Here is a 12,190-nt window from a genome sequence, read left to right as displayed (position 1 = left end):
CGAATTCTGACGTATTAGTTACTATATATTTCTCATTAAATATCGAAAGGACTCGGCATGAAAAGATTTCATCGATTGAACTGAACACTGCTCCATTGCTGGGAGAACTTTTCTGTAAAAAGATACGCGGCCATTGTCAATGCGTTCTCCAAGCGTCTTACGCCGGTATTCATAGTCGAGTCTTATATTCAAGACTGTCTTATAGAAGCCTTAAGACGTCATGAACCAGTCAGAGAACCTTATTAGCATTTTGAAACATGATTTAAAATGGTCTTAAAAAAAAAAGATCGACTATAAATACCGGCTTTAACGGTTAAACCAAAGCTAAAAATAGCCATTTTTAACGTTAATTATTATTTTTAGTATTTAATAAAATATTATTAACACTCCAGAATTTATTTTTTATAAATATACGTTACTAATGATTTCATAAACAAAACTTTGTGGTTTAACTTTTTTGTCATTCTGTATAAATGTAATATAATGTTATACATTATTAAGTATTAATTGTTGAGTAGAAAATTATAACATTTGTGTGACGTTGCTGTTATTTTGTGTTTAGCAGGAAGGGATTTTGGAACAATAATCGTTTCAAGTTTTTTAGTAGATATTTCATGTCCTGGCGTTACGCAAGTATTTTTCATTAACCCGGGAATAGTCACCTGAAGTGCTTTTACGCTGCAGCGGCAAGAAAACATAAATTGTTGCAAAATGGATATTATTTTTTTAACATATTTCTTCCTTTTTTAATAAGTATTCTTTATGGTATGCCTTTTAAATATGCAATTCTATTAAAAACCCGCAGTAAAGAACGTTTAGTAATCCTTCGAGGGAGCTTTCTAACAAAGAAGCTTAAAGAAATCTTTGTCTCTTATAAGGATTTTTGCTGGATTTGATTCAGGTTTCAGAATTTTAAAATTTAATATTAAGTGAAAATTAACCGACGAGATTAAATACACACGAGTGAGAAATGCCATATTTAGTTAAAGCGGTTTTTCGTGCCTAATAATATTATTATTTGTGTCTAAAAGTCAAATTAAAAAAAAATAATCTGATTATATTGTAAAATTCGGTTTTAGAGAGGTTTTGAGTATCGCTTTGTTGAATGAAAAGGTCGAATTTCAAAAGATAGTAATCTCCGCTAAAGGAAGATCAAATGTCACAGTGCTCTGCATATTTGAAAATCAATACGAACTGTTTGTATAGCACTGACGTGTTTCAAATAAAGCGAAACTGGAAACTTGATGTTACTTTACAATTAAAAATTCCCTAAAACCCAGTTTTACGATCAGTTTAAATCAGGTTACTTGTTTGAAGTTCTATCATATTAAATTCATCAACTTTAATTTTTTGAATTTGAATTTTAAATAATATATATATTCGAATAAAGTTTTTTTAAATAACTCCATAGATTAAGTTTTATAAAAATTGAATGAGAGAGCAGGTCACAAAATAAAAAGAGTCTCAAACGCCAAAATATCTTATATTTATATAATTTATAAATATAATTAATATCTTTATATTTTTTTAGAAATATTATCATAATATATAAGCTATATTTAACGCACTTATTTGATTTGTTAAATATTTGTTTAGTTTCTATTTGCTTTTTTCAAAAAATTGTGAGTAAATTCATATATCCGTGATGTTTTCAAATATTAATAATTCGGGAAACAATCAAAAATATCAATATGTGATTAACAGTAATTTTTCATTGGAGTATAAAAGCACCCCAGGTGATCGTTTACATGAAAAATCAGACAATTATATATTTCCGGGTTGATGGTTCCATTAAGTAAATTAGCCATTCGTATATTCCATGGAGTTATTAAAAAGTTATTATACGGAGCGCTTCGAATCGGTTTGGAAATTACTGTTTACCTAAAACTGTTGATGTTAATATTTATTCGTACCTTTTAATTAAAATCAGACTTGACTGCGCATCACGAATTGGAGCCATCCAATATCGCACGCGCCGCAAACACGGGGTCAATTGTTGCGAGGAATGTAGATCATTTTCACATGCATCACGTGGATATAGTCATCTTATTCAGCTGCCACGAGAGCGTGAGAGATTTCACTGAATAAAAGATGACACCGACATCTTGGAAGATTCATCGAATTTCGCGAAACCGGTGTGATCAAAGCAGAATCGAAATGAGATACCGGCGAAGGGGATCTGATACTGACAGGATGAAAGAAACATTCTATTAGATTAGAGTATTATTCCATTCAGTCGCATTATTTCATATTAATTCGAAACGCGAAACACGATTAAGGATCGTGAAATCTTCGCGCGACAGTTACTTGAGATTTACTTCAAGAATAATATATGCGAATAATAATTAATGAAACGGACAGCTCCTTTTCACGTAATATCGCGAAACAAATCTAGATCGAAATGCTTTATAATATAAAATTTGCATTAATATTTCTTCAAAATTGACACAGTTTTACATTTATTGTATTATTATATTTATATTTATTATCGTAGATATTTTTAGTTGTATTTATATTTTTATTGTTTTTATTTGTATTCATTATAATATTATTACATCATTATTAATAAAGGCTGCGGAAATTCAGAGAAAGCGAGGAAACAATTTTAAAGCACAAATTAGATTCGCTACATATTTTTACTAAATGGTTTATACTGTATAAAATTCCATCGATGTTCAACATTTATTTAAAATTGACGTGATTTTATTGTATTATCATATTTATATTTATTATAACATTATTGTGTGTATTTTTATTTTTATTACTTTTATTTGTGTTTATTGTAGTGTTATCGCATCATTATTACAATAAAAAAGACTGCACTGAGAAATATGGTCTAGTTGGATTAAACAGTAATTCTGGTGGAAAATGGACGAATCAGAATTTTCTGGTTATGTCTATTAGAATTCTAATTAAGAGGTAACTAGAATTCTGATTAATATAATTATTCTGGTAAAAATAAGAATTCTAGTAAATTTTACTAGAAATGTAGTATCAATCAGAATTCCGGTTATCTCAACTAGAATTCTAATAAATTTAACCAGAAATTTCTGATTCGTCCATTTCCAACCAGAAATTTTTTTCAGTGTGTGGAAGTTCAAAAAATAGCACATTCTAATAAATTTAACCAGAAATTTCTGATTCGTCCATTTTCAACCAGAAATTTTTTTCAGTGTGTGGAAGTTCAGAAAAATAGCACTGACGTGATAAAAAAAAGCAGAAAAGGAGAACAAAGGGAAGAAATTTTGAAATACTTAAATTAACGGATTTGCTAAATATTTTTAAATCGCGTATAAAAGTTTACAACGCAATCGGGGATATACAGTCGATCGATAGGACTCAGTAAGAAGGCACGTATCGTAGGAGATGCGAAGAAGGGTAATCAGGATGGATATAGATTGCCACGACCCATTCGCTCACCCTCCCGTGACAGCAATTTTTCCGGAATATCATCGGCCTAAGTCTCTAGAACTCGACCTATATCCTTGCTTTCATTCTACGATCGATTCGCGCAATTCCTTAGCGTTTCTTCACGTCGCGGCGTATGTGGAAATCGTGACGAGCTACGCGCAAACAGCAATATAAATAAAGTTCTTGAAAGAGCGCGAGCGTGCAATCTCCGTATTACAGTTAAATAAAAATGTGAATAACAAAATATATAATAAAGTTGATTAACAAATAATATAAATAATAGAATCTTTCGAATTTATTTAAAAATCGAGAGGACGAGGATCTTTGATGATTTAAACTCTCGATAGCAAATACGAATGCACAGCAATCAAGTTAACAAGTTGCATGAAAAATTTCGTTGTCTATTTTTTGATCATCGTTGCATAATTGATTTAACAAATAAATTGATAGATAGAAAATGCAAATACGAAATGAAACTTAAATGAGCTTAAATTAAAAATCGAGGGGACACAGATCTTTGATCAATAGTGAATACAAACGTGCAGCAATCAGATTAACAGATTGCACAAAGAATTTCGTAAATTTATTTTGTAAATTTCTGAAAATTAACAATCCTAACGTAATTGATTAAATAAATAAAATTGACGAGAATAAAGAATATAAATGCATTAACTAAACGAGTTTAAATTAAAAATCGGGAAGATCTTTCACGATCGATCGCAAGTATAAACACGCAGCAATCAGATTCGCAGACGTAAAGAATCAAAGAGAACCGTTAAACGCGAGATAAGTTGTTCGGAGAATAGCCGCGAGTAATCTCTCATGGTGCAAATGATTCCAATTATCTTCCGCATATTATAGCTACATAATCCTAATGCTCTTGTAGTGGGATTCTCTTCTAAAGATTCGAAACAAAAGGTTGCCGACAATGAGCACTGTCGAGTCAGCTTAAAGCTACTCGACAGTGAAATGTAGCTCGTTGAAGACCTCACGAGATCTCGAAGCGTTGAACTTGATGTCGTTAAAAATTTTCAGACCACAAGTTTTCATCCTGCGAACCAAACTAGATATTCGCGTTCTGCCAACCTTCAATTTTGGCCTTAAATTGATTTCTTCGATATTCTATATCGAAGCGGACAGTTTGAAATTGCGCGTTGCAGTCTGTTCCTCTAGAAATTTATCTCGAAATTGACTCCCACGTTTTCGCGAATGTCGCTAAGTTAAACCATAAACGATTCCTCGATTCTATTTTAAAATTCAACGCTTTATTCCCGGCTTATAAATCGTTTAATTTTGAATTCTGACTTAAAAAGGATGCGGTATATTCGAGCTGTTTTAATCTTCTTGCTCCTCTGTGTCGTCTTACACGTCACTTGGGAAATAGAAAGACGAGAATATGTATAGAGAGAGAAACGCTTAATTTTACATGCGTGAATATTATCCGCTTAGTGTTTGCTGACTCCGAGCGAACGTCAAACATGCTAACCGAGCAATAATATTCCCTCCCTTGAATCGTTTACCCTGTGGATCAAAGGGTGTCCCTCGGCGGTGCTTCAACATGACGGCATGCAATGTGCGCCACGCATGATACACTGAGAAAAAAAGTCAAAACATTTGCCAGCAAATGTTTCATGTGACGTTTTATCGATATTTATTGGTTATAAAGAAAATTCAACTGTGACGACAAAATATACATTTCTGTGACTTATATATCTGATTGTAAAACAATAAAATAGATAATTTTTATTTTCTAGGAATAGAATTTCATTTCGCCGTATTTATTTTAGTGGAATAAACATTATATCTCACAAAATAAATTAAGTACTTTTTTCTTAATAAATGTGGAAATATGCAGAACAGTCACAAATACTTCGCAAGTACTGCGGCATTTTTAAGTCTATTTTTAACAATCTACAATTTATATTAAAAAAGAAAGGGAGAGAGAGAGAGAGAGAGAGAGAGAGAGAGAGAGAGAGAGACAGAAATCAAGATACATAAAATTACATAATTGTAATTTTATGCATCGTATAACATGCAAAAATATAAACATTCGAAGAATATAAAAAATGCATACAATATATAGCACCACTCACAAGTTTTAATAATTGCTACTTTTTGTAAAAAAAAAACATGAACTAATTATTTACAAATATATTCATGTATTGAATGTTGGGTTTTCTATATACTTGGATAAAAAAAATATTGATGTACCATATTTCAATTTAGTTTCTATTTAAATAAACAAGGAAAAAATTTTAAAAATCAAAACAGTCACTAGTGAGCAAATATTAGTTAAAGTTAAAAATTAGAAGCATATAATATATTCTATTCCACAACTATCAGTTGTGTAAGAAAGAGTAAGAAAGAAACAATCTATAAAAACAAGTAAAGTGATAAAATAAATACTATGATTAATCAGCGTTAGTTCATTGTGATGAAATTCTGAGAGTTCAAAACTCATATTTTACTTATTAAAAATACACGGAATATATTAATTTAAGTAATAGATATTTTTAAAACGTAAAAAAAATTTGTCTATTTTTCGTCTATTTATTCTAAAAATTTTATCTTAAAATTTTTATTTTATAAATATAAATCGTCTAAAGTGGACTTTTATAAAAGACTATATCATTTCAACGATTACAAAAACATTCCATAAAACAGAAATTTTCGAAATATATCTTGAATATAATACAGCTATATATTAATGATAAATTATATATATTAGTAAAATTATACTATAAAATAACTCGACACCTTCCTTCCCTAATTAACGATGATGAGTTTATAAAGGATTATGGGAGTTATAAAAGTGAATAAATCTTGTAAAAATCTTGAACGATGGAAGATTTAAAAACGCTGATAATAAATGGAAAATCGTTTATATAATAAGGAAAGGGATGAGAATAGAGGAGAGAACAGCTGATCTTGAAAGTGGTCCGTTTTCCAAGTATTTGCACACAGATTTAGGGATGTTTCACGTTTTACCCTACTTTCTTTAATCCGATTGAGAGTTGGGACCAGCGTTCCGATTGAGGCGGTTTCTAAAGTCAGTCGTAAATATCAGATGTATTCGCACGATTACTCGATGGGACTCGGATTTGGAGAAAATTCTTAATTGGAACGATTCTAATTGCTCGTTTTTGCTCTCGTTCTTGCTCTTCCCGGTAAAAAGTATCTAATTGCCATCAAGATAGTGTTGAGACGTTCGCGAATCTAAACGACGACCAAGAAATAAAGTTCCATAAGTTATTCTGTCCTCTGAGCTAATTTAATTAAACTTGTGTTTGGAGTGGAATTATTAATTTGAAGATTAAACTGTGAATTATACATTTTGAGAGTTAAAACTTCGAACTCATATATGAACATAATATTTGATATTATTGTTAATCGGAAATTATAAACCTAATTCTTAAAGTATGTAAAACCTTAAATTGCCAATTACATTCTCAACCATAAATTCTACCATAAAATTTTGATCCATTTTTTCAACAGATGTTTTATATCACATTATCGCATTTATCGTACACCTTTAAGCTTCAACACGAAACAACCTTGATATTAATTAAATTTTATAATTTTGTCTCTAACGGAATAAAATAAATTAATATTAATTGAATTAGGATCAGCGTTAGTTGGAAAAATACAGGTATAGTTTACACATTTACTCGTTTTTTAATAAATAAACTTTAATTTCTCGAGATATTTTAACAAGAGACATACATATATGTGTCTAAGTTGTATATCTCTTATTAAATAAAATTTATGCTGCAAATGTAAGTATATATTAACTGAAAAATATAGTAGTAAACAACTGTAAAGGTGACAATTGTACAAGTTTTATATGTAAGATTAATGTACATAGTTAAATAAACTAATGAAGTTACAATATCTATATTCTACAAAATACTTCATTCAACTGTATATTTGTACATTAATTTTACATGTAAAACGTATATAGTTGCCACTTTTATATAGTCGCTGCCGTTATATATTTTTCTCTAAGTGTGCATATTGCAAAGTTTGAAATGAAATTGATAAGAAAATAGATAAGAGAAGCAATGAAATATTTAATATGTAAGAATTAACGGCGCTATTTCTTGCTCGTATTTTCGGGTTAACGCGATCGAATCTTCAAAGACGGTAAGCGCTAATAATAACTATACAAATGACAATAATTTCGTACAAGTTTTATATGTAAAATTAATGTACATAATTAAACTAATGTAGTTGCAACATATATATTGTATAAAATAATTGATTTAACTATGTATATTAATTCTACAATAAAGCTTGAGTAGTTGCCACCTTTATAGTTGCTACCAGTAATATCTTTTTCTCTAAGTATGCACGTATTGCAAATAGAACGAAATTGATAAGAAAGTCGATAAGAGAAGTAATGAACTATTTAATACGTCGTGATCTCTCACGTCTTAAGAATTAACGGCGCTATCTTTTCGCTCGTATCTTCGGGTTAACTACGAGCCTTCAGAGGCAGTAAGTGCTAATGGAACCGTCAGGATAGAAGATATCGCAGACGATGTTAAGGGGGTCCAAGGAGGGCAGCGGTAAGTGAGAAAAGTTGCGACTTACTTTGAGGGCCTCCTCGTGGGTGACCGCGCGAAAAGGCGTGCCGTTCACCTCCAGGATGGTGTCTCCTGGCCTGAGTCCAGCACGTTCGGCCACCGAGCCTTCCTCCACCCTCGAGATGTAGACGCCCACCCCTGAAAACAGTTCGCACAGACTTTCCGTCAGACTGGTGAGTCTCTCCACCGTCGATTCACAATCGGTGCCAACTAAGACCTTCCGCCCATGACGCGACAAGTTGTCCGAACGAATTTCACGAAGCAACCTCCGTCACACCTCCACGATACGATTTAGTTAATAATAAATTTCGTTTTTAATGAAAAAGGCATAGGTGTCTCAGTGACGCTCAAATAATATTTTAGCGATGGAGATTCTTTAATATCAAGAAATTATTTTGTTATTTATTACAGCAAATACAGCAGAGAATTTCTTTTGTATTGAATATGATATTTTTACCAATTATAAAATTAATATTTATATTGATATTATCGAATTATTATGTTTGTTCAAAAATAATGTAAAATAAACATTTTAGAATATATAGGTATAGGTGATATTTTTGCAATGGATTGTCAAATGTTAATGCGATATATACGCACTTAATGTAATTTCTTTCACACTAACGCGTTATAAAATATTTAACATGAGCGTAATTTAGTATATAGAGAGATGAGGACCTGTTGGCTGGCATGTGACAAACAAGTTGAAATTTTGGCAATCTTCCCCGGTATACTTGTTGAACGGGATGTAATAAACGCCATGGGCAGAAATATCGTGGAAATACGAGAGGAAAATGAAAAAACGAAGTATGCGGATGCATTTCAAAGTAGAATATCGGTTAACGGTGAATGTGTGTCTCCATGTAACACGATGCACGTGTGTGTAAGTGTATTTGTGACAGAGAAAGAAAGGCATGCACAGATTTTTTCAAATAATCGAGAGGAAGTGCGATCGCATCGCATGATGTGCTCGCATATGCAATTATGAGATATTGCACATTGTGGACGTACGTGCGTATATGTATGCATTTTGCGTATATATGTACTCTCTGAAAAGTATTTTTTACCCCTCTGAAAAAACGATAATCGATAGCAGCCAGATGGAAACTTTAAACCAAGGACTACAGATTATTCATGAATTTTTGAACGGCATTCACGTACGGAGACAATGAATTTCATACGGTTAAATGAAAAAAAAAAGAAAGAAAAGAACAATGCGGAAAACGAGATTAATCGAGTATGATTGATTTTGAGTTCAAGATGTTAATTCTTTGATACAGATTTGTGAATAAATATGTTAATTGCGCGATTCGTGCTTTCTTCATGAACTGAAAAAAAATTGTGTATGATAATATCTTCTTCTAGATATATTTATAATAATATCTGTAAGAATCGATTATATTTTATTAGATAGTTATCATGAATAAAAAAATTATTTAAACATTTATAAAAATTAATTATACTTTAATAGGTAACGCTGGTAAAAAAAATTATGTTTTTATATTAAATATGTACTAAGCTATTTTTATACTATTTTTTGCATTAATTCTAAATCAATCAAAATAAGGAAAGCAGTGTTTTTGAGAAACATGCATTTAAAAATTCTCCTATCTCTCTTTATTTTTTCTGCTTAAATATAAATAAATGATTCATAAGGAATATCTATTTAATTTAACATGAATTTTACATATTATACAATTTTTCAAGCAAAAATAAATCATTTTAATTAAGAAAGAAGTCCTATATAACTATTTGTTGTCAGCAAAATGTAAAATTTTTAAAAAGAGATATGTTAAGAAATTGAAGTCCGTAGAATAAAATCGAATCTCATTTTCAGAATTAAAAAAATACATAAGAATTAAGTTACCTATTTAAGAAAATCATTGTCGACCAGTATAATCAATATTATTATAAAGAAAGAAATTATTTAGACATAAACTATGATTAATATAAATGAACCACAATCTTGATTATAAATCTTAACATCTGAAAAAGTATAATTTATAAATATATAAAATACAAATTTTTATGTGCTAAGATTAAAAACAAGATTGAATATTTTCATCTTTCGTGCGAACGTTTAAATTACTTTTCGGAGGCGTGTTCGTTGCTAAATTATTACTGAAACATCTAGTAGTGCCAATGTGTTCGTGTACGTTTGTGTGTGTGTGTGTATTTGTAATTTGTGGCTAAGCAAAAGGAAATGTGATGATACATCAAATAGCACGCTCAAACTGCATTTATGCAGCTCATGCGGCGTCATTTATTGCGTGTTTGTGCCGGGACCAAGTTATCGTTGGATCCGGGGTTGACATAATTTTTCAGATGACACGAAAGAACAAATTTAACATCAAGATAAAAATAACTAGCTCATAATTATTTTTCTTGTCATCGAGGTGACATCCGTGGAGAATCAGTTAAGAATTTTTCGGTTATTTACTATTAAACTCCAACATTATCTACTAACCGTTAATATACAAGATGTTTCATGTAATTGAACTCTCCGAGATTTGTCCGTGTATTCTACTACTCTTCTTACAATTATATTTTCCAATCAAATATTTTAATTAAGTTTTAATTTTAACCTGAAGATAATATTTGCTCAATAAAAATTTAATTGAATAAAAGATAATAATGTTCGAACGGCAAACATTTCAACAATCGCAACGCGGAATTGAGGCTGAGTTGAAGAAGAGCTTACCTCAAGTTACCGAAAGAACGAGGAAGTTCAATTATCCGTTTTTGCAATCATAATTAATCACGATCCAATTAACCGTTCATATTAATCCTTCATTTTTAGTCGAGAGTTTGTTTTCTTCGGAGCTTCGGAAGGCACGGTAATTAAATCTCGATTTAAATTTTTCCCGCGGAATAGAGCGTTGGGAAAGCACCTTGTGTATACAGGCGGTTACTTTTACGAGGAAATTGTACGGTGGCCCGAATTGCAGAAAAATATCTGCAGTTAATTTAGCGACATTTAATGAGATTTAAACGCTTTTCCATTATTCCCCGAACGTTCCACTTTACGCGGAGCTTTATGACTGGTGTTATAGTGTACGGCTGAACTTTCCTCTACGCACTCATACGCTCTCTACTCGCATATGCAATTGTACACCCATGCAACGAGCTGTCGGCGTGCCAAGTCTAGAGAGGAAGTAGCTTTCTGACAGATACTCGTGGTGCGATGGCGTTATAAACCCTCCTTTCTCTCGTTGAGTTACCTGACTGCACTTCTGATACAGCGAAACAGAAAATAAGAATGACACAACGCAAGTTGGCTTATTCTCGATCTCAGCCGGTCGCGAACGATGGTGAAATCCCCAGGAAGCTTACGTCGAGTTCAACAAGCTTCCTTTTCAAGACGAGATAATACAATATAACGGTAAGAAAATTTTATTAAAGACTCGAAATGGAGCCTGCACTATCTTGTGGACCACATTTCACGATAATAGTCACACAAGCCGACGTATCAATAAATATACATATATAAATTAAGAAAAATAAACACATTGAGTAAAAAGTTTTTTATATTTGTGACTACAATTACCTGCCTTATCGTTAGTAATAACAACTACATGTATAGTTTTATCGACAAATATATATTTGGCATCGAAAATGATTACAAATTATTATTAGTTATTGTTATAAAAATGATTGCAATAACTATTATTTAACTATAATTTATATATTTTTTTAACAGTTATATAAAATGTGATAATAATAACTATAATTTGTAATCATTTTCCACTATACATGCAGTTATATATGTAGGCAATTTCAAGTATACAGGAGTATAGAAGAGAACGTGGTATTATGGCCAGTAGATATAATGGCCCCTCTTAATATTTCCGCTATTAGGTGATGAATTCTAGTGATTACCTATAGAATTATTTGTTCAGTAGCTTGCCGTTACATCATGATGCTAACATGGCAATATACTTTAGCTGATTCTTATTATAATGTACTTTCAAGCGTTTCGAAACATTTTTTAAGTACATTTTAGTATTGAATTAAACATACTACCTCGTTCTTCTTAAATTGGAGCGTATTATTACACAAATATTTGAGTGTCTTGTTTATTATTTAACATTTCATTTGGTTGTATACAAGTTTTAAATTTAAATATTAATTATAAGTTTTTGTGTAAAAAAAAATATTGATTATAAATTTTTGTATAAAATGTGAATGGTATA

The 12,190-nt window shown here is 31.0% G+C and overlaps 1 protein-coding gene across 1 annotated transcript in view; it reads right to left on the bottom strand.

Moving 5' to 3' along the window:
- dysc (whirlin protein dyschronic) overlaps positions 1-12,190 on the bottom strand; it is a 122,946-nt gene that overhangs the window by 72,481 nt on the left and 38,275 nt on the right. The window contains exons 4-5 of the mRNA XM_018505929.1: positions 11,219-11,230; positions 8,005-8,135 (exon numbers count right to left, since the gene is read on the bottom strand). Coding sequence (XP_018361431.1) covers positions 8,005-8,135; positions 11,219-11,230 — 143 coding nt within the window. The remainder of the gene's footprint in view (positions 1-8,004; positions 8,136-11,218; positions 11,231-12,190) is intronic.

This window comes from Trachymyrmex cornetzi, unplaced genomic scaffold (genome assembly GCF_001594075.2).
Source record: "Trachymyrmex cornetzi isolate Tcor2-1 unplaced genomic scaffold, Tcor1.1 scaffold220, whole genome shotgun sequence".
NCBI classification, from domain to species: Eukaryota; Metazoa; Arthropoda; class Insecta; order Hymenoptera; family Formicidae; genus Trachymyrmex; species Trachymyrmex cornetzi.
Note: the sequence above shows the minus strand (reverse complement) of the source record. Positions and strands in the feature narration are given on the sequence as shown.